Source organism: Tamandua tetradactyla, chromosome 17 (genome assembly GCF_023851605.1).
Source record: "Tamandua tetradactyla isolate mTamTet1 chromosome 17, mTamTet1.pri, whole genome shotgun sequence".
Lineage (NCBI taxonomy): Eukaryota > Metazoa > Chordata > Mammalia > Pilosa > Myrmecophagidae > Tamandua > Tamandua tetradactyla.
Window position 1 is genome coordinate 41,589,183 of NC_135343.1, and position 23,253 is coordinate 41,612,435.

At 37.2% G+C, this 23,253-nt stretch overlaps 1 protein-coding gene and 1 long non-coding RNA gene across 2 annotated transcripts in view; one reads left to right on the plus strand and one right to left on the minus strand.

The window, feature by feature from the left end:
- PPP3R1 (protein phosphatase 3 regulatory subunit B, alpha) overlaps window positions 1-5,586 on the minus strand; it is a 64,109-nt gene extending 58,523 nt beyond the window's left edge. Inside the window, exon 1 of the mRNA XM_077134423.1 lies at window positions 5,366-5,586. Coding sequence (XP_076990538.1) covers window positions 5,366-5,539 — 174 coding nt within the window. The 5' untranslated portion in view covers window positions 5,540-5,586. The remainder of the gene's footprint in view (window positions 1-5,365) is intronic.
- Window positions 5,587-9,535: 3,949 nt separating this feature from the next.
- The window catches only part of LOC143661586 (uncharacterized), a 31,261-nt gene continuing 17,543 nt past the window's right edge, over window positions 9,536-23,253 (plus strand). Inside the window, exons 1-2 of the long non-coding RNA XR_013164709.1 lie at window positions 9,536-9,670; window positions 10,171-10,251. This is a non-coding gene — a long non-coding RNA (uncharacterized LOC143661586). The remainder of the gene's footprint in view (window positions 9,671-10,170; window positions 10,252-23,253) is intronic.

The window sequence follows — 23,253 nt, forward strand, 5'->3', positions numbered from 1 at the left end:
GTACGAGGAAGTTAAGAAACGTTAAGAGCTAAAAAAAAAAAAAAAAGGACTCCCTAATTTCAATTTCTTGTTCAAAACAAAAGGAGGGTAGAGGTAGGGGCTTGGGTATACAACAAAAGAAAAAAAATTCGGAGACCATATCATTCTGCTATGTGACATACAAACACAAAAAGCTATATAATTGTTCTTCAAAATATATTAAGTTTAGAAACACAGGTGAAAACATTCCTAGCAACGGACAAAGATCTTCAAAGACCTTCAAGCAAAATGCTTGCATAAGGAAGCTCGGCAATTCCTAGTTTCAAAAGACAATGTCAACAAAAAGATTACATTGTACTACTGAATGTCCTAATCTTTGCAAGTTGTTTTTTCCAATTGTCTGGAAAAGCATAAATTATGCGACAGAAAGGGAAGGAGAGGGTAAGCTGTCTCAGCCCCTTCCCAAGTAGGCAAGGAAAAACTTTATATATCAAAAGCATTAACTGTTCATTAACTCTGCTCCTAAATTCTATTTAGATACACTAATAAGAACATTTGATTATATGCTCTGTATTTTATATAATAGCCTACTTATTTAAATGTTCCATTTTCACTTTCTTTCCTCACAATCACCACCAAATTGACCTGAGTTGAAACATCTCTCTCTTCACTTACTCCGCCATTATATTTTTAAATATTTACATTCTATGTACAGAGTGGACTATAATACAATAAAGGTGCAAGATAGTACCCAAAGTCAAACTATTCTAACAAGTGCCCAAAGACTTTAAGAAAAAAAATGCAACAACCAAGTCACATATTTGAGCATCTGATACACCTGGAAGAGCACCGCGAACCTTTTCTATGTATACAATTCTTAGTAACAAGGAGGAAACGGCACCGGCGACCTGGAGCAAGAAAACCGGTAAGGTAACAGGCTAAAAGGGCGTTGATTTCTTGGCTGCAGTGTGAGAGATAAGAGACACACCCCTAGCGTCGATGTGAAACACTGCAACAGTGAATTCCTACCTAGGGATTAATGTGAGGGTAAAGAAAGACAAATTTAAATCGCCATGATTCAAAACAACCACCAACCACCAGAAAAAAGATTTACAAAGGTAACAAAGAAAATTGAAAAAGCCTGGTAGTAAGGAACCATAAAAACAACTATCCCCACGGATCCAAAATCAAAATACACTATGTTTTAATGACTATATAATTTGGACCTTTCCTTCGGTCCGTGGAGAGAAAAGCAGCAGCGAAAGAAAACCCTATACGGTTGCAAAGAGTGGAGAAATAAATACGGGGCGGTGGGGGTTGGGGTGGGAGGCAGGATTCCGGCCAGGACTCACTGCTTGAAAAGTCTTGAGGTGTGAGCGGGAGAACAGTAGTTCTGTACAGAGGGAATCTTAGCTAAAGTGCCGTTCGCCACTTATTATTTTCAAAGGATTTCAAAATAACCCGGAGCTTAAGAGAGTGAGTCTGGGGGTGGAAAGGGGGGCTCCATGTGACGAAGGATAAGGAGAAAAGTAATGAGGGGCGAACCGGGAGAGGGGGTATTCCAGGCTGGGGTGGAATCTCGGCACCCGGAGGTGGCGCAGCGGAGGGGCCCCCAGCGGCCCGAGGGACTGGGGTACCCGGCAGAGGCCCGGGGACGAGCGCGGAAGCCCCGCCATCGCAGTGCCGGTAGGCCACCGTCCTGTCAAGCAGCCAGCCCATCTCCCCGGCCAGCCGTCAACGCACCCGGGCCGCTGCTGGCTCGCTCGGACCTACCGCGGCACCGGCCGGGCCCGGGTCTCTCGAATTTTCTACCGGGGGAAGGCGAGCGTAGGTGTCGTGGCTCGCCCCCGCACCCAACCTTGTAAGCAATGGGAGGGGGAGAAATGGTGCATTGGGGAAGCTGAAGGGCTCACCATTTTGCTCGGCGGGTCGGAGGCTCGCTCGGTCAGAGAACAGTGTCGGCGCTCAGCCTGGCTCCTGCAGGAAGCGGCGGCTGCGGCCCAGCTGCGCTCGCCTCGGGCTGCTGCGGCCCTCCGTACGCCCGTGAGGGAGGGGTGGGGGAGGGGAGGCGGCGCCGCAAGGCCCGCGCCGGAGGGGTGACTGGGCACGCAAGAGAGCGGGCAGGGTGGGGAGAAAAGAAATTAAGGCGGAGATTCAGAAATAGAGGGCGTGGGGAGAGACCGCGAAGGGGAAGAGAGACAGACAGTAAAAAGAAGAGAGGGGAAGGGGGACCAGGCGGTTCGGGGGCTGCAGCTTCACGCTCGCGCTGGAGCGGTGACCGACTCACTGCAGTGGCTCGCGCTGACCCGCAACCTCAAGGCACGAAAAAAGGGGAGGGCGGGAGAGGGAGGGGAGAACGAAATGCAGCGGCGCGCGGGGCGGAGGGCGGGGGCACGCGCAGAGCCGGCGGCGGGGCGGGGCTTCCGCCAGCGCCGCACATCCGGGAATCCGCAGGCCGGGCTCTGCGGCAACCGCCGCGACGCTCTGGCGGGCACTGGTTGGGGAGTGCAGAAGGAGCGGACTAGTTCGCCCCTTAGTCCATCGCCCCTTGCGTGCCGTGCGTTTGGAAGAACTGGTTCGGTGGCGCCGACGTCGGTTACGTCGCGTGGCGTAACCCTTTCTGTCACGTGGCTGGAGGCGGGCGGAAAGAAAGGCGGCGCTGGAGAGGGGAAGGAGGAGGCGCGAGTGTTCGCCGAGAGGGAGGAAATGTGAGGGATGCGCGAGAAGCGGGCGAAGGGGGGACTCGGGCCCAGGAGTGGGAGCTTTGCGGGGGAGGTGGGGAGGAATAGATGAGCGGCGTTAAGGTGTCAGAACAACCCAGATACCACTCCATAAAAAGGAAAAATTCAAGTCCTGAGGCCACAGAGAAGCAATTTGCTTTTGAAGGAAAGTATTTTGTACTACAGCATTACACGCCACACTTGGACCGTTGTCACCCCTGTACTACAACCGCAGGTCCACACTGCAGCATGAGTTGGCAGGGTCGGGAGCCAGACTGAAAAGACTGGGAGAGACTGAGCCAAAGCTGGCCGCAGCCTGAGGCGTGTGGAGCCACAGGACCACAGAGTAGAGGGGCTCCTTCTCCCACAGACTTATGTAGTTTCCTTAAACCTTCCAGCTTGCCTTCTGACAGGGTGTAGAAGTGTTTGTTTCTGAAAATTACTCGAACACAGATTGCCCAATATTCTATAGCAGGGCTATAGGTGAACTGTCCATTCTAGTGGCTATTACTATTCCTAGAAAATTCGTATTACTATAGGAAATGGAATCCAGAAAACGTGTGAGAAAGATTATGTTCGAGGAAAAAAAAAAAGCTGGCAGAGAAGGTTTAATAAGGATAAAGAAGAAAATATTTTGCAACTATTTTAACCTGTTATTTCTTTCCGAGTTCTTAACGGACACTAGCACGTTTCCCGAGCGGTCAGAAACTGTATTGCAAATCCTCTAACTAGTTGTATAAAAAGCCACGGTATCTTTAAAAGACAATCAGTTTATGCTCACTACGGGAGAGATTTATTCTTTTTCTATGCTAATTATTTTTCCATTTGATAAATATTCATCTAGTGACCTTTTCAAATAGAGGCTCAGTGATGTGTCTGCCCTAGGTCTCCCTCTTTTTGTGTATAAAAATGAGTTAGTGGCTCTGCAGGATGAATAAAGCAAAGTAGCTTAGACTGATTACATACTTTTGTTAATATTGTGAGTATATCAAGGAAAGTCAAGAAATGACACTGTTCCATCATTTAAAGTTTCATAATTTATTTGTGAATTACATACTAATGTGTTACAGAAGAGTTAGGGAGAAGTCCCTATTAAATCTGCGTAGGATTTTCTAGGTATATTGATTTACATTTTTTAAATCAAAAAAACAAGATATAATTACTGTTACAAAAAAAAAGTACTATGCAAAATACTCCTCCCAATTTTCTTCTCTCAATACCACTTAACAGATAATCACTGTTAATGCATTTGTGTTTCCCTTTGGACATTTTCAATGAATATCCAATTACTATTATTCTGACTGAGGGTTAAATTGAGCCATACGGAATTCAGGCGATTTAGAGTAACACATAATGATTTGTTATCAATCATTGATATCATTGGCTCATGATTTGAGCCAATGTAGAATATAATCTTTCAGCAAAACCTAAATCAGAAATTGAAGACCAAGGAACTGTGAAAAGACTGTTTAGCCTTTGTTAACTAATCAAACCTAGAGACACCAGGCCACTCAGCTTAATTGTTCTTACTCATCCTGCAAGTCTCCCGGAGTTCACCACTTAAATTACTTTGTGATGCTGAAACTAGTCTATTCTGAAATCAGTGAGAAAAGTAAGTCCAAAATATGTCTTTAATGCCCCGACCTTTTCCCAAAAAATCAAATAATGAAAGTGTAACTAGTCATTCTATTTTTGTATCATTCCATTAAATTTTGGTATAAAGCTTGGTATGACAGGAACAGGTGCCAAATAATCCTGCTAAAAGCATAAATCTTATTACACAGCCATATGAATGAGGAGGCTAAGGAAGTATCTAATCAATGGATTAAATGGATTATTTTTCCTAAAAAATTTAGCAACCAAAGGTGATTGTTGGAGAGTATTATATCAGAGAAGGTGGCAAGAGAGAGACACTTAAGACAGCTAATAATTACAAAACAATTTTAACAGCTAGGCATGAGGTAATGAGGGGTGTCAATGGCAGGTTAGAAAGAAGTAGAAATTAGGGAATCTACATTAAGACAGATTTAAAGTGGAAGTTTCCAAAGTTCCCTTTCTTAGTGATAGAGAGAATCCATGGATGGTAATAAAGCAGCTAAGTAGAAAGAAATTTAAAGGAAAATAAAATTTTAAGAAACGGGAATGCTAATTGTCATAAGCATTATGCATAAGCAGTCTTGGGCTTCAATGTCTCCACAATTGTCTTTAAGAAGTTAGAAAAGTCACATGAAATTTTTTCATGTTTAGGCCTTCAAAATCATAGTAATAAGCAGAAAGCTGTCTTGCTCTTCTTGCTCTTAAAGTACTAATCATGGTAATTTATATATACATAATATGTAAATATTGAAGATGACCCAAAATTGCCATTCCTATATAATTGTCTAAAGTATTCCAGGGCAATATTACCCACAAAAATCTATTTTTATTCAGGATTATATTTGCTAATGTCACTTAAAAGCCATGTTTTATTCTACACTATTCTTATACATAGGAAGAAAATGCCAATTAAAGAGGACACTCAATTAAAACCACTTGAAAGAAATGTCCATTATGTTTTAGTACACAATTGTTTGTTCATACACTTTTCGAGGAAACTTAGACCTCTATTTCTAGATAAAAAGTATGTGTTACAGTTCAACAATCCTAGATTTAAGAACACTTTGTACCTTTTTGCCACCTGATTTCATACGACAGAATCTTTTTCTCAGTAGGTGCTGAGGCTGCATTGGAAACAGATCGCTTTCCTTCCTTCCAGACAGCCTTTTTTTGTACTGAGGAGAAAGAAGAAATGCAACCAGTCCGCTGTTCCTGGGTGTGGTTGAAGAAGAGTTCCCTGCCATCTGAAGTGGGGTATTCCCTTCTTTCTAAGCAGCATGGGAATGTGCCCGGATTCCAAGTTCCGTCTTGGAAACTCATTTCTCCATGGAAACCATTTTATAAAGAGTTCTGTAAACAATAGCCCTCCTACAAAAGCCTACTTAAATTATAACAGCTAAAATTCTGCATTTGCCATTAAAAATATAATAGTAGAAAAAATATATATAGCTTTATGAATTAATGGGTTTGGGGAAAATGCATCCCAAATCCTGGTTGGATTTTTCTTTTTTTTTTTTTTTTTCATGTTAAGCCTAACTAGTTTTTAAATTATAAATGTCTAGGCAACTTTTCCAATTCCCAAAACAGAATGAATAATAATGAATTTGTTCAAAACTAAATTTTCTACCATTTACTTTTCAGATAAAACACAAATTAGAAAAAAATGTAAATTAGGAAATGTTTTTAAAAATTATATAATAAATTGGTTATGTAAGTGTTTCTATCGTAGATATTTAACCAAAAGAAAAGGATTATGTTTTTGTTTCCTAGCTACTAAAATAAATAACATATAATAGGTTTGCTTAAAACCAGAAATTTATTGGCTCAGGATTTCAGAGGCTAGAAGACTCGTTTACTTCTGGAGTTGCAGGCAATCTTTGGGGTTCCTTGGCTTTTCCGTCACGTTGCCATGGCAATGCACGTGGAATCATCTTCTTTCTCTTCCATCTTGCATTGACTTTCAGCTTCTGGCTGCCCCCCATGACTTCTCTATGTGTACAGTTTCCTTTCTTTAAGTACTTCAGCCATATTGAATTAGTCCCCCTGCCCCATTCATTTTGGGTACACCTTATAACGTCTTCAAGGGTCCTATTTACCAATGGTGTCATACCCACAGGACCAGGGTTTGGGACCTGATCATGTCTTTTCTGGGGCACGTGACTCAATCCTCAGCAGCTTCCTGATTTATTCCTAAACCTCTTGTGTCCACATTTGATTTTATTTTTTAGAGGGAAAACCCATCATATTTTTCAGGGCAGACTGTTAACAATTTTTATATGATAAGCCGTATTCTTTTTCTGTGCTAATTATTTTTCCATATGATAAATATGTTACAATTTTGTAATTAGCATAAAGATGACAGTTGAAGTCATGAGAATAGAAAACAGAGATCAGACAGCATAGCCATAGAGCCAGGCCAAGAGCAGAACCAAAGGTAACACGAAAGTGGCAGAAGGAGAAATGACAGGAAAGGTGATAGACCAGTTGGAGAGTTAGGAAAACCAGCAAGGATTCTGGGAAGCTGAAGGGGAGGAGTTCAAGATGAAAGGTATATTCAACAGCATCCAGTGCTGCAGAGGGCTCAGGGAGGACCAGAACAAATGAGAAAGTGTAGGCCATTGGTTTACACCCGTAACTATCAAGTGAGATGTCCTAGATTGTGTCATGAAGTTGTTTTTCTGAATTAAAAAGTCTTACTTGTTTCTCTAGTCTCTTTCACATAAAAGTGAATACCAAGAACAAGCCTGGTAATTTGAACTTTGATGGTATTTCCATTTTACTAGTTTACTAAGAGTATTTACCTGAGAGCATTTAATTCAATAGTATTTGTCATACTTTCTAACTCACTAATACACTCACTAACTCACTAATATGCTCACATATATCTTTAATTATAGCTGCACATATGAGACAATGTGCAAAGCTAGAGTGAGACCCTAATTCTAATCCCACCTCTGGCTTAATTCTGTGTGAATTTTGGATAGTTGTTTAGTCAAAGTTTGTGCTGTCTAGAAGCTACTACCCAAATGAGGCTGTTTAAATTTAAATTAATTGGAATTGAATAAATTGAGTTCTCTCTTGTTAGCCACATTTCAAGTGTTCAATAGTTGCAGGTACTTAGTGGCTACCATATTGGATATCATAGAAACTTCCATTGTACAGCACTCTTCTAAGTCCTTTACCTCAAAATATTCATCATGAACCACTAATATAATATTAGTTTATTAGGAGGGTATGCACATTTCAAATATAGCAAGTTAAATGTGACTACCTTAGATGCCATTAGCATTAGAACAAATACATAATTAATTCTCCTTAAAAAAAATGAAGTTCTGATGCATGCTACAACATGGATGAACCTTGAAGACATCATGTTGAGTGAAATAAACCAAGCCATGACAAATATTCTGTAATCTCATTTAAGTGAAATAATTAGAATATGCAAATTCATAGAGTGGGAAATTTGAAAACAGATTACCAGGGGCAAGGGTAGAGGTGGAGAATGGGGAGTTATGATTATGATATGATTAAAATCATAATATTATTTTTAATTTTTATGTATTGGATAATGTTAAGATATGCCATAATTTACTTACTGAGTTTCCTTAAAGAATAATATATTATTCTTTCTTTCCTTGGTGTCCTAAGTAAGGTAACTGACTGAAAATAAAACCAGACTATTATTTATACAGAAAAGTAATTGCACATAGCTCCTCAACTTCTATATTCTACAAATACTTTAAAACAATTTGCTTTAACAAAAGTAATACCATAACTAGATATGGTTGCAAACCAGATTTCCATTCTAGGCAGTTAATTCTCATTCTGTTTTCCTGTTGGGATGGGTTCTTCCTTGTGCAATATTCTAAAATAAAAATGCCTTGTTTTATAAAAAAGAATTGACTGGTTATATTGTTTCTTTTGTAATGATTTCAATTGTTACAGAGCATTTTTTTCAGGGCATACTTGTTGGAGCCAAATTTAAAACGTTGGCTACCATATATTCTGTTATGCTATTATTTCAGTATTTCAAAAAAAGGCATATTTTAAAGAAATATAGTTGTAGAAATAACTATACCATCTAATGTATATTGTGATTATTTAGTAAGTGAGCCATACCTGCTTATTCAAAACTACAAAATCAGTAAAATTAATCAGTATGACTTTTTAAATGATCTGATCTTTGAAAAGAAATTACAAATATGCATAGGTATAAAAGCTATAATATTGTAAATAGAACTTTTTTTCTGAATAACTGTCAAATTGCACTAATGCTAAAATTCTCAAGATCACAACCGGAAATTGCAGTGTAAATACACTTTATGCATTTTATTGGGATCAGGAAGTTGACTGTATTTCTAAAATTTTAAATTAAATATTGTATATATTTTAGTAAAGATGAAGTGTTTGGAAAATAATTTTCCTTCTGTGAATCTACATATTCTGTAATTTTTAAAGAACATCTTCAAGTTATCATAAAACCAGATATAGTTCCCTTAACCACAGTAAGTGACAAATCTGAAGGAAGTGAGATATTGACATATAAGAAGATTGCCTTTGTCTGGAAGCAATTAAGTTTCAGGCATATTCCACCTTAAGCCCAAATATTGCCTATAGGATTCTACTTGCTTAGTCTCAATTCACTTTTTCTGTTATTTGTCAAAATTGCTGAGCAATTTAGTTCCAAGACACCGCTGTAATCATTAATTAGTTGGCCTAAGCAGGGAAGACTCTAACCTCTATTATCAGAGCATTTTCGATTAGCAAGACCTATGACCTTTCCCAGAGTTAGTATGCTTCATGTCAGTAGCATTTATAAGCACAGTTTGCCAAGAAACAAAAAGACTTATTAAAAAACAATGGGGAAGAGTGAAGAGTGAACGAATGAAGAAATCATAGAGCCTCTGGTCTGGCATAATCACATCCAGACCCTTCCAGAAACCCGGACTCCAGCTTTCCTCCTTCTGCTCATCACCACTTCCTTTTCATACCTTAACACTAAACTCAAATCCTGACTCTCATCTCTCTTCCAACCCACACTCAGTCTCTGGGTCTCCTTTCCTTGCTTCCTTTTTTTTTTTTAGATCCTATAAGCACTGAAACTAGCAATTAGAGTTTCAAGAGCCAGAGAATGGTTGTACTTGCAGAAAGCAGATTACAGAAAGTACTTTAAAATTAATTGCAATGTCTACAATGCTGGGTAAACACTTGGCTATGACTGAACAAAACCTCCATCTGTCATGCAGTTGAATAAATTGCGAGTACTACCCACCATAATACATTTTAATCCATTGTTTGCTACAAAACCATCTTGATGTTACAGAAGAAAGAACTTTGTTCTAACAAGAAGTCTGGAACTCTGTGGTCCTTTAAATGTGAGTGTATCTCTTATTTTTACTTTTTCTAAGTTATGCAAAACAAGGGACCCTTCTTTAGTGATACAGACTAAAGAGATTTCATAAAATGAAACATAGTATTCATTTTAAGTTAAATCTAAATATTTAAATGGTTCATAGTCTAATTAGTAATAGATATTTTCAGTGTAGAGTAAAATCTCCTTAATCTAGACATCAAAGATGTTGGAATTTTAATCATTTGCATGGGCAGATAGATGGCTTTGAGGAAAAGTATGGGCTTTGAAAACCCCAGAACAAAGAGATGCTGATGCTCAACTTATGGAGTTGAGATCATGAGAGAAGTCTCATAGGACTCAAATTAAGCAGTGGTGGAGGTGAGCATGTTCTTGTGACAGAGGAGAATAGGCCTTGACCAGGCAGGGACCACTAGATGTTTAGGTAGAGGTTGGAGAGGAGGATTAGGTACTATGAACATTGGGTTTAAGAATTTTGAACCCCCCCCTCCCTCCTCCACTCAGGACATTCTAATGCCCAGCACTGATGGAGAAACATTGAGAGTTTCTGAGCCTGGCTGGTTCACAGGACCTGAAGGATCAGAGGTATGAATCAAAGAACCTAGGAATGAGTATTAAAAGTTTATGACAACAAAATTGTAAGTACTTTGAAGCCGCCAGCACGTTATTTTTAAATATTCTCAGTTAACTGAAAATCATTTTCTGAGTCTAAGAAGAATGGGAAATTAAGTGGTGTGGCTGGAAGTAGACCCCAAGTTGGCATTACCCACAAACAAGTTTTTCAACACTAATACTTCTATATGTTGTATGCATGTGTTTGTGTGTCTGTGAGTGTATGTGTGTGTGTGTGTGTGTCTGCCCATCTGCACATGTGTGCCCCCTTATGCTTTTTTTTTTTCCAAATAAAAATAAGATCGTGCTGGTTTGTAACAGTTTCCCTCACCAACTATAGTGCTCATGTAACACATTTTAGCTGTTAGGCTTTGGAGAGCTCTGATACAGTAGTCTGAGGTACTATTGAACGGAAGAATCGTATTTACATAACAGCCAATTCTTTCCATAAAGTACAGTCCCAGGAGGCCATACCAAAACTACCAGTGGCCTGAAGCCCCGACGCCGTCAGACAGCAAGACCAGAAGTGGAAGCGAGAGGGCAGACAATGGTTCAATTTCTCTGACTTTGTAAAAGCAGTCAAATCATAGAGACATCTGGGGACAGTCATGACCACAGACTCACCAATCTTTTCTCATTTGGCATGTTTTGGGCTATTGTGTGGAAATAGCAGAAGTACAGTCTTTCCCACTGTTTCCTCCAGTGGTGCTTCTACTCATCAGATAGTCATGTCACAGTAAACTTTAAAAAATAAAGTTTTTTATTTTAAATAATAAAATAATAAAAAATTGTTTATACAATAATTAAATGTGATTCTAAGATACACAGGAAGCAGATATGTGAAGTAAGAAAGTAAATTTTTAATCTAAGAATTTAAAAAAAAATTAGAATGTAGAATGTAGAATGGTATGATTTCTAAATGTTGGGTTAATTTCTTTTTTTCCGTTAATTAAAAAAAACCACCACCGCACATACACACACACACACACACACAACCACACACATGACTCTGTGGTTTGAACATGTAATCTTCTATAATTACTATTTTATAGTTGGAGCTTGTGAGTACAGAAAATAAGGTATTGAAATGAAAATTTGAGGAGTCTCTGAAAGGTACTTTTACTTTTAAAAATCAATTTTTATTTCTTAAACCTCTAGTTTCACATGTTTAACTGTGTTCAACAAAATCCTTGAAGCCAGTTATAGAGACCAGGAGCAAGAAGCCATTAATAAGTCAAAGAACCTAAAAAGAGGAAACTTAAGAAAAGATAGTATAGGAAGAGATTGTCTTTTCCAGGGCTTCAGAAAATTTTCTGAATATTCTCTTATTCAGAAAAGCTGTGTGAGCATCTGGAGGGGGGAGAAGTGGCATGTTATAGGTTATAGGCCTTTTTAAAATTTAAAGGAATTGTTTAGCTACCATTCATTATTAATTTAAAAAATCATTTGTTACAGCAAAGGCCTAAGTGATTTTGTAAACTTGAAACTTGTTACTTTCCATTTAAGATTATAATTTCTGTTTCCTTCTTTCAAATACAGAAAGCTAGAAGAAATATCTACTCCCCAAGAGAAATATTATCCTTAAGCAGTTAAAAAAAATCAATTTCAATTAAAAAAAAAGTTCTTCTTTAAGGACTGGATGGTCATCAGTAATCATGTTGTGGTAGATTGACTCTAGACACAAGTATCATGAAATTTAGATTTAATGGTTGGGGTTTTAAGCAGGTCTGTTTTTTCACTTAAGATGCTACCCAAATTTTGAATTTGTTCTTAATTTTATAATAGTAGGGAAAGTTTATTAAATCAAGAGAAATAAATTCACTCCTACATAGAGACAGACTATAAGTTGATTAGCAAAAAAAGTCTTAGGATGGCAAGCTTACATTTAGTTACAGTGAAAATATAGGTACTGTTCTAGTTTGCTAGCTGCCGAAATGCACTATTTCCAGAAATGGAATGGCTTTTAAAAAGGGGAATTTAATGAGTTGCTAGTTTACAGTTCCAAGGCCAAGAAAACATCCCAATCAAAACAAGTCTATAGAAATGTCCAATTTAAGGCATCCGGGGAAAGATACTTTGGTTCAAGTAGGCTGATAAAGTTCAGGGTTTCTCTCTCATCTGGAAAGGCACATGGTGAACACAGTCACGGCTTCTCTCTCGGCTGGAAGGGCACATGGCGAATACAGCATCATCTTCTAGCTTTCTCTCCTGGCTTCTGGTTTCATGATGCTCCCTGGGAGGCGTCTTCCTTCTTCATCTCCAAAGGTCGCTGGCTGGTGGACTCTCTACTTCATAGTGTTGCTCTCTCTGAATCTCTCTCCAAAATGTTTCCTCTTTTATAGGACTCCAGTAAACCAATCAAGACTCACTCAAATGGGTGGAGACATGTCATCCCTTAATTCAGTTTAACAACCACTCTTGACTAAATCACATCAACCAGGGAGATGATCTCATTACAGTTTCAAATATACAGTATTGAATAGAGATTATTCTACCTTTATGAAATGGGATTTATATTAAAACATGGCTTTTCTTAGGGGGCATACTTACTTTCAAACCAGCACAGGTACTCATAATCACCCTGAAATATCATGTAGTTTTAAAATATAACATAAAATGGGTCTCCAAATTTGGAGCACTGGGCTTTGATATCATCAAAAAGCATCTCCATTTTGATTTCCATTTTTCAACATTACTGAATACATATATTTTAAATGGCTTGAATTTTTTAAAGGAGGCCTTTTGTGCTTATGATGTTGTGACTCCCATTTTTGGACTGAATACAACATACTATTGGTGTCCTCGTAGAACACAATTTAGTAACACGATAGTTGGAGGGTACAAATGTGTAGTAAGGGAGAGTGACATATTAATCTGGATATATATAACTGAACTCAATACAGTTAGCTTATATGATCCTTCCAAAATTAATATTTAACATGAGTTAATATAGGATATTTTCTTGAAGGACAGTGCCCTCAAAAATACTCAGAGACTCAATCAAGATCATCCCTAAGAGTTTTAAATCCTGGTTTGATATTTCAACATTCAGTCCTTAAATCTGCTTTCTCTTCTTTGGCCTTAGCAAATCTGTTTGAATTAAGCTCACAGAGCAATCAGACTTATAAAATAAAAAAGAAGATCCCTAAAAGGAGCATTTCTTGGTGAAATGGTCAACACATTATTCAGATTGGATAGTATGTTTTTCTAGTACAGAAGTTGGTCCTTAAATTCAGTCCAATACTTTGCTCAGCATCTTCTCAATCCTTTCAAAGGAGCAAACTAGTACATCACCCAGCTCCACATTTCCTCAGTCCCTCCATCATGGGGCCATAGTAACCCAACAAATTTTGGGGTCTAGGACCATTAGTAGGGTGTAAATATTGCTTGATGCGAACTTGAAATAAAAGTGGCATTTTAAAAAAGAATAAAAATAGGAAACTTGCCCTCAAGATCAAGATTCCAGTCTGGGAGGCATTTTTTCTCAGCTCTAAAATGAGGGACTTAGAAAAGCTGAAGGCTAAGCATCATCTTTTCCAACTCTAAAGATCTATACTTCTATTGTTTCCTAACAGACCTTAGGAAACCTGCCAGGGCAAAGCCAGGCAAGCTCCAGCTGTAACCTTCAAGAGGAACACAGAGTCTCATTTTAGTCTGCTGGCTGTAGAACTTGGGCCTACCATTTTCATCTCCGAACTGAGTCACATGGATCAATGTCAGAGAGCACTGGGCCTTCTTATTCAAGATATATACATGAAAATAAAATTTTGAAACAAAGCTAGGGAATATACTAATAAAAAATTCATAGGACAAAATGATCTTTAAAAAGAAAAGGGGTAAACTCCTTATCAAATCAAATATCATTTCATCACAGCTTGCTTGTATTCCTGAAAATAAGGACAAACCTCCCAAGACATAATTCAAAGAAGGCTTTCATCATTTCAAAAGATCCTTGTTTCTGCCCTGATACAGCTAATAGAACACTACCAAGGGTCTTTTTAAAAAAGAAAGGCTCTTAGTACATTAGACTGTAAAGTTCCAAGAGATTCTTTGGCATAGAAATAATTCACAATGCCCGGACTGGTTGAGGAGTAGGAGATAAATGGGAGAGAAAATGATTTGAAAACATTTCAGGAATAAAGTTATTCTAAAACAGTAAACACAAAAAGACAACCAAAGTTTCATATAATCAGTGAAGGTATTTAAAGGCCTTGCTGTCATCTTTCTTCATTTAAGAGCAAATTATTGTCTAAATTTTTCAACCTCAAACTGCTTAACTTATTCTGTATTTTAAAAGCACTAAATTATTATGTAATAGATATGTTTCCTAAAGATTCCATCAGCAATACTAAGTGCCAGTAAATGTGTGCCACAAACCTCATATCATAAATTGGACTTAATACTCCCTGTCAAAAAGAAATTATACCCACAACCTAACAGCCAATGTAGAATCTAATCTAGGTGTGTTTTAATTCTAGATAATTGACTAGCTCTAATAAACAAAACAAAAGTCTAATTTTCCAGGAGTCAGTATTCTAACTGGGACGCACCAGGGAAGGGTAGCACTGGAATTAAAGCACCGGCTTAATGTTAATTCACCCACACTCTGCCTACTATCCTGATTCTCCTTCTGAACTACACCTCCATGTATCTTTTGCATACAGAGCTCTCTGTGGAGCCAGTGAGAGTTTCATGCGTGGGAAATCATGAGAGTCAAAGCTACCTTAGACACAAGCATATGGTTAGGAGTCCAGGGGATGCTGAAAATACTACACATTAGTAGTTTCCCTGCGGGGAGCTCATTGACTATGCGACCCTTGCATTTTGTATTTCCCCTGCCTACGGTGTTTCAATTGGTGGCCTCAATCCTGTAGCACAAGGTTTGTTTTCACATTTAGTTCCCTTGGATTTTTTTTAACCTACTTAGACAAAAAAAAAAAAAAAAAAAAAAAGGCAGCAAAATAGAAAAAGAAGGCAGGGGGCGGGGAGAGAAGAAATCATTATGCAGCTCTCAACCTCCACAGGGAAATAGCAGTACAAACCCACAGATCCAGAATTGTCAAGCAATGGGGCTGTTTGTTTACAAGTCACAGAATCAGTTATGTAACTAGATAAATTAAGGAAGTTTAGTGTGGCTGGGGAGGACCGATACTTTTTGAATTAGTTAAGACACTTCATCTCTGAAATCAGTTCATGTAGAATTTTCATTTATCTAATTTTAGTTGTTTTAGGAATTCAGATTTTGAGTTTTATTGTACCAAAACTATTGTGTTTCCATGTAAATAATGACCCCTCATTCTTTATTATTAATATTAGATATCTAAAAACACTTACTCATCAAAAGAGTTATTTCCCTTTTGCATTTATAAGGGAAATTGAAATTGCTTTTTTTCTGTTGACATGGAATTCCTCTGTCTGATTAAGCAGAAGTCAGTTATATGACAAAAGGATCAGTTCCAATTCCTGTCTACCTCCTCACCCCATATCTTCTTTTATTGTTGTTGTTGGATTTGTTTTGTTTTGTTTAAGTTCTGGGACCATATATTATTTATAAAATAGAAGAGTTTTATGCACATTTCCATGCAAATAAACATTTTGCAGATCAAACAATGTAAAAATTTCTAACTCTAAAGAAAAAATATTAGAAAATCAAATGATTTAAATAGGTCATTATAATGCACTATAATAAATTGCATTAATAACAAGTTACTTTCAACCAAGCTATTAAATAAGAAAATTCTTACAGTTTTTTTATACCTGCATTTATATTCAATGCTCTTGAAAAAAATTTGATTTTTTTCTGAAAACTCACAGCCAATTTTCAATAATATATAGATTAAAATGGGATCAATCTAGAAGATGTAAATAATCAATTTCTGATAGCATATTAAACTCAAACTACTGAGACTGCAAAGTCATGACATTTATGGGACACTGTTTTCTTCCATCTAGCTAACTTGTTCTTCAGATTGGGTCAGTTCAGTGTTATAAACTATTCCCTGGGGTAAGTCCCAAGGGAATTGTTGGAGAAGGATTGTATTTTTCACAAGGCAGACAAAGCATTGAATTCAGTCCCTCAAGGGATCTTTTCAGAGTGTTTTCTACCAGTGAAGCAGAGCCCCATGACCATAAGAGAGCTGCACTGCACAGCTGAGACTCCAGCGGGATGTTCAGCTCGTATACCTGCCATAATAGATACTGAGGATGGAGATTAAGTCCAAGTCAATTTTTCAAGGCGAATGGGGAATGTCTGTTTTCGCTTTTGTTTGATTTGAGTCCTGGCATACAGCAGCATGTTTGCTGGCCTATGCCCTTCTTTTTATCCAACTTAAAGGTAGGGCGGAGCTGGTTCACTGTTCAGAGACCAGCATTCTGGGGTGGGGGTGAGGGTAATGTTTCAATAAATTATATATTCCCAACCCAGCATCATCATTTGACCTCCCTAGCTGGGGTGCTATTTACCAGGTTAGAACAGTAGTGTGAATTTGTGAATTTCATGAAATCTCTGCATCCGTTTAATTGTCAGTGAATGTTAAACAGAGGGATAGAACCACAATTAAAAGACAAAATGGATATCAATTTGAGATTGACTTCTCTGAAGTACCACTCAAGTTTTTGGTTTCTTCTGGATTTTAGGAACACATTGTCTCAATATTAGACAATGAAGATGATTCATGCAATTTATGTGGAAGTAAATTGCATGAACAAAATTTTACACACATCCATACATTGTGTGCATTATTAATCACTGTTTGAATGCCATAATAGTATACAGAGGTGCCTAAAAATTATTTTAATATTTTTCTTATGTTTTCTTGCCTGCTGCTCAAAGGCATAAGAAAATATATCATTATTTAAAATGGTCATCACAATTATAATAATACTTAACCAATAATACTTGAGTTTAAATATCGAGCAGAACCTTTCAGAGCACTCTTAGACATATGAGCTAATTTGTCCATTATCACACATAGTACATTTTACTGAGATATGAAATGGCAATGATATATTTATTGCAAGATGAGAAGAAGGATTACAGACATTTCAAAAATAAGCATATTTTTATATGTATTTTGCACTTCGGTGTGAATAGCATGTGCAGGAATTTTACTGTAAAAAATCACTAAGGAGCAAACTAAGTCAATTCTCAAGAAGGGATGTGTGTGGAATCTTGAACAAGGCGTGAGATCTTGTTGGTTTGTCCAGGTTAGTGTGGTGCCCCGATACATGCCAGAGTAATTTGGGCAGGGGATTAAGAAGTATTTGCAAAGTCCCCATGGAAGATTGAGGAGAAAGGAGGAAATATTCAACTTCCACATCTGAAGAATTCCTGACATTCTCACAAGCAGTGGGGACAACCAAATCAATAGCCTGAGCCCTTGCTCTTGGGGTTTGCCCCTATGAAACTTATTTCTGCAAAGGAGGCTAAGCTTATAATTATGCCTAAGTGTCACCCCCAGAGACCTCTTTTGTTGCTCAGATGTGGCCTCTCTCTCTTAGCCAACTTAGCAGGTGGACTCACTGCCCTCCCCACCTACATGGGACATGTTTCCCAGGGGTGTAAATCTCCCTGGCAACATGGGACAGAACTCCCAGGATGAGCCAGGACCTGGCACCATGGGACTGAAAAAGCCTTCCTGACCAAAAGGGGGAACAGAGAAATGTGACAAAATAAAGTTTCAGTGGCTGAGAAATTTCAAACAGAGTGGAGAGGCTATCCTTGAGGTTATTTATATGCATTTTTAGTTTATGGTTTATTGGAGCCACTGGAGGGAAGTACCTGAAACAGTTGAGCTGCGTTCCAGTAGTTTTGATTCTTGAAGATGATTGTATAATGATAAAGCTTTGACAATGTGACTGTGTGACTGTGATAAACCTTATGTCTGATGCTTCTTTTATCCAGGATATGGACAGATGAGTAAAAAAAAATGTGGATAAAAAATAAATAAATATTAGGGTATATAGATAAAATGAATTGGATATACTGAAATACTAGTGGTCAGTGAGAGGGAGAATTGAGGGGTATGGGATGTATGAATTTTTTCTTTTTTCTTTTTCTGGAGTGATGCAAATGTCCTACAAATGATCATCATGATGAATGCACAACTACGTGATGATATTGTGACCCGTTGATTGTACACTATGTATGGACTGTATGTGTGTGAAGATTTGCCAATAAAAGCATTTTTTTAAAAAAAAGGAATGTGTGCTTTCGTCTTCTCAATAAATATTTATAAAAGTGGGGTTTTTTACATGATTTTAAACTACCTACCCTTCAAAATAACTTTTAATTGATGATTTACGGATAATCTTGAGTTTTCGTGTGGACAGGATTTAGGTTTTATTAGAATATCTTAGTTTAATTTTTAAGATGTGTGAGAGAGAGAGAGAGGAAAGGTGCAAAGAGGAGAAGAAATGCCTTTCTGTACAGGGCAATGTTACGTATAACTTTTTCTTGGAAGAAGTTGTTTGAGGTGGTGAAAAGTTACCTGTGGAATCAAACAGTGTGGGGTGCAGATCTCTGTTATTTTAGTTACTTAAGTTATCTATAAAATGAAGTTGAAAATATTGTTTTGCAGAGTAGGTGTTCAGTATATCATTAAATTATTATTATTATTACTATTATTAAATTAGCAATGTTATTATTGTTAAGTCAACCAAATGACTTCTTGGGTTTCTTTTAGGTGTTTAAATTAAATAACTGAAAAATAGATGAACCGATTTCCCTTCAGTCGTGAGTAGTTTAAGACACCACCTTAGATGGCAGAATAACCTATTAAAATGGCGTTTAAAAACTTTCTTCCTTTGACTTTTATCAACTCTCAGTTAAAATTACTCTATTCATAGATCTAAACCTGAGGAAATAAGCTTTTGTAACCTGCTAATGTTTTCACCCCACGGAAATACTGTTCCTAGGAAAGCCAAAATGTTCCTATGCTTAATCTTATGTTTGAGATATAAAAACTTGTTATATTTTTTGTCTTTGAGTTAAAAAAACAAGAACTGTTTTCAAAACTTTATGCAATGATCAAGAGCCAAATACATTGTAAATTTTGCATCACCTGAGGATCTTAATGGCGCATATTACAAATGCTAATTAATTTTACCAACACCCCTGTGGAAAAAAGCATTACCCCTTCTCTCCTTTTAACAGGCAGGGAGACTGAAATTCCAAGAAACCAAGCAACTCACCCTGGGGATGTATAGAAGTTGCTGAGTCAGAAAAGTGAACCCAGGCGGTAGGATTTTGAGTCCTATATGTTTAAACATTAAGAAAAGAATCATTCCTCATGTATGAAAATATTTCTGCTTGCCTTTAGATTGATACAATTGGAAGGGGGCAGTCTATGTGTACTGTTGATTGAAATGTTAGCTATAGAGTTCGGGACCTGCAATAACAAATTATTTCTTGATTTTGCTAAGAAATCTATCTTTTAGATATTAATCTAGTAAGCTTCAAATGTTCCTATAAATGGATTAAAGATGGAATTTAATAAGAACAATGGAGACCAAAAACAACAGGGAAAATAAAACAGATGTTCCCCCTTTAGCCGATAATTCATTTACTTGCTTGTTGTGCTTTCACTTTTATATTGTTGTACCCAAAATCGCAACTTGTAAGATAATCCAGGGATCATTTTGTGATCTTCAAACCTCACTCCCACCCCATCCTTGTCCCATTATTGAGGTTACTCAGTAAAGACCTGTTGGGTAAAACACAATACTCCTCCCAGTCTTTGATTGACCTGGGCCTAGTAACAGTGTAGAAACAACTTTACTCCTTTGAGCATTCAGTTAATGTAGTACATTTATTAATTTAACCAAGTAATTTGTGATTAGAAGAATACCAGGAATGAGTCAGAATTCATTGTGATGGCTTCAACTCAGTTAACTTTGGCAAATAAACACTTACTGCTATATCTCCTTCAAAAACTAAAAATTTGACAACTGGGGTTTGATTTATGGTTTCTAAAAAAAGAGAGATTGAATGTGTCAAAAGCCAGTATGACATACATTTGTCCAAATTTTATTTTCAAAAAAATCATTCATCTAAGCCAAGACTAAATGCCAGAGGCTGCTTGAGTACCAATATTGAGTTAGTATGAAAAATGGAATTCCCCATCATTGGGTAGTTTTTTCCCCATAATAAAACACAATATTGGCTTATATAGCATCCATATAAACTCTTTTCTATCATATATTTGGAGTTATGTGTATAAAATAACACCTTCAAAATTGTTGATTTATAATGTAGAAAAATAGAACTGAATTTAGTTTTATGAGATAGGTTTCAACTTCGAGGTACTGCAGTGCATTTCTGAAAATAAGCCTTGCAAGTGTTTTTCCAACTAGAATATTTATGGATATAGTAATTTAGGCAGTCATTCCCTAGAGTAGATTGTGACATGCCAGTAGCTGAAAGATGAGAATAAAACCTAAAGTTTCCAGTGCAATTAGAGAAAGACTTAGAAAAACACCTTTAAAAATATCTTATTTTAAGATTGGTACTAAGTTTTAAAAGTCTACACATTTGGAAAACTGTCTTTATAACTCTTTTGGTTATATGTATATATATATAACTATAATATATAATATATAACTATAACTATAATATATATAACATATATATATATATATAACTCTAGTAGATCACATTCTTTCTTTTTTCTGGGTTAAGTTAAATAACTCCTGATATTTTAATTTTAGTTTCTCAAACAAGACAAAACCAGTTGAACTGCTTTATATTATCTCCTAAGCCAGGAATTGAGGCCAACAGTACTGAAAGGTTACCACAAGTTGTTGACTTTTTGTGTTTTGTAGGTTATTACCAGCAATCAAGAAGTGAGTTGTTTTTGTCCTTAAAAATAATTTTAGAAAGAATGAAGGCATCTCTACTTCACTATTAATCATATCATTTCCCACTCCTTTTTTCAGGGAAGAATTTATAACTGTCAGTAAAACCCTTCAGATGCAGAAATTAGTGAATTTAAACACATGACAAATGCCATTGCAGCTACTAATAGCTACATACGCAGCAAGATTATAGCCATTAAAATATATCTTAAGAGTCTTGGCACATTAATGTTCTTATAACCATTACATTTTAGACTATGAGATACATGAAAGACAGTAAAGAATTTAGGAAGAAAAATTAGGCAAGACCGTTTCATTCCGCAGTCCCTTTTCCCATCGGGGCTTATTAAGTACAATAAAAACAAGGCTGCCTCTTACTTAAGCTTATTTGGCATTGATACTCTCCTCTCAGGCAAGCCGAGCCAGCCCTCAAGAACTGGCTGTCTAGTCTTGAACAGTTTGTTATTCATATTTCAATCTCTCTTTCTTCCTACCTGTTTTTGATGATAGCAGAGCATCTGATAATGATCCAATCAGCTGGAGATAAAACAGAATGCAAGCATTTCTAGAATAGGACATGAATGCAGTCCCAGGTATATCTCACTCATTAGATGTTGTGTGACATCTGGGCAGAAAAGAACTATTCAGAAATGTTTTTTCACCTCCATTTCAGGGTTACAATGACTTGGTAAGTTCAGAATTGAAGAGAAAAGAAAGTAACCCATGTTTAAAAGTCACTACTTTAAATGAGACACGCAGAAGTAACACGTGGTTTTGGAATTTCATCATCTAGCATCTTATTCCGGTACCAAATCCTCAGATGGAGCCAAGGAGTGAAAATGTGTTGACTTTGGCCTGATGAAAACCAGCGTGGGCAAATCTTTGGGGTATTCAGCCTTCTGCGTGTTCATGCGTAACGCCTATTACTGTTAATAGCAGTTAACCCCATTCGTCGAAAAAAAAAACACGCCCTTTAGAGTTAAGCTTAGACCTTGGGGATGGAAAGATATCCCTAGCTAATAGCTGATGGGAATTGCACAGTTTCAAATTTGTTCCCTGCTGACCTGACATCATTGAATTTAGAGAAGCAGAGCCAGGTCATCCAGGGGTAGCAGAGAAGAAAACTGTTTTGAAAAAAAACAAGGTGATTATAATTCAGTCATTTAAATTAAGCCACAGAAGTCCCTGCCTAATTGTATCATGAAAACAAGCACCAGCTAAAAGTTCCCAGGAAAAAGAAGAGTCTGGTAGATTTATTCTTGTTTACTACTTTCAACTAACTACTGTTGATTAGTTTTCCTGAAAACAATAAAATAAGACTCATCTAAAAAATTAGATGAAACATTTCAATTTGGAAATTTAATTTTCAAGGACCCATGATAAGGAGAAACAGATGGTAAAAATAATCTTAGCACATGGAATATTACAAATCTTGAGTTATATCCTATCACTAACCTTTTCAACTCCAAATGTGAAGAGGCCAGCTGGTAATGAAGCAAAACAAGTATTGAGAAACCATTGTAGGTGGAGCGTCACAGGGGTTGCTGTGGGGAAATAGAAAGGAGCTGAAACACAATTTCTCACCTTTGAAAAAATGTATAATTAAGTCTGAACATCAGTACAAAATCATAGGGATGAGTTTACCCTCACTTTCTTGTCTTTACTTTTTCTCTTTCCTTTGAAAAGAATAGTGAAATGAGTAAGGAAGAGGAAAAGTCTAGGTCCTCAATGGTCTATTAAATGGAGTGTAAAAAAAAGTTTCTGAACAATCAGAAACCCTTAGCTACCTCCAGAATAGAATAGAGACTATGAAGACAACCTTGAAAATAGATAAACCTGAGCCTGTCCTACAAACTTTCTAAGTCATCGTTTTCTGTAAAATGGGAGCAATAATGCTACTATTTGTGGGTGGCTGAGGAAATCAAGTAAGACCATGTACAAAGTACTTAGCAAAGGGCTTGGCATAAAGCAAGAACTCAAACAGTCGTCTTTTTATTATTAATGATGGATAGTGGCTGATATCCATTCAGTATCTAATATCCTTTGCATGAAACATTTCTGACTCTTCTGCCTGGCATTTACTGACAACTCGATCGGACAAACGGGGAATGCCAAGTACAA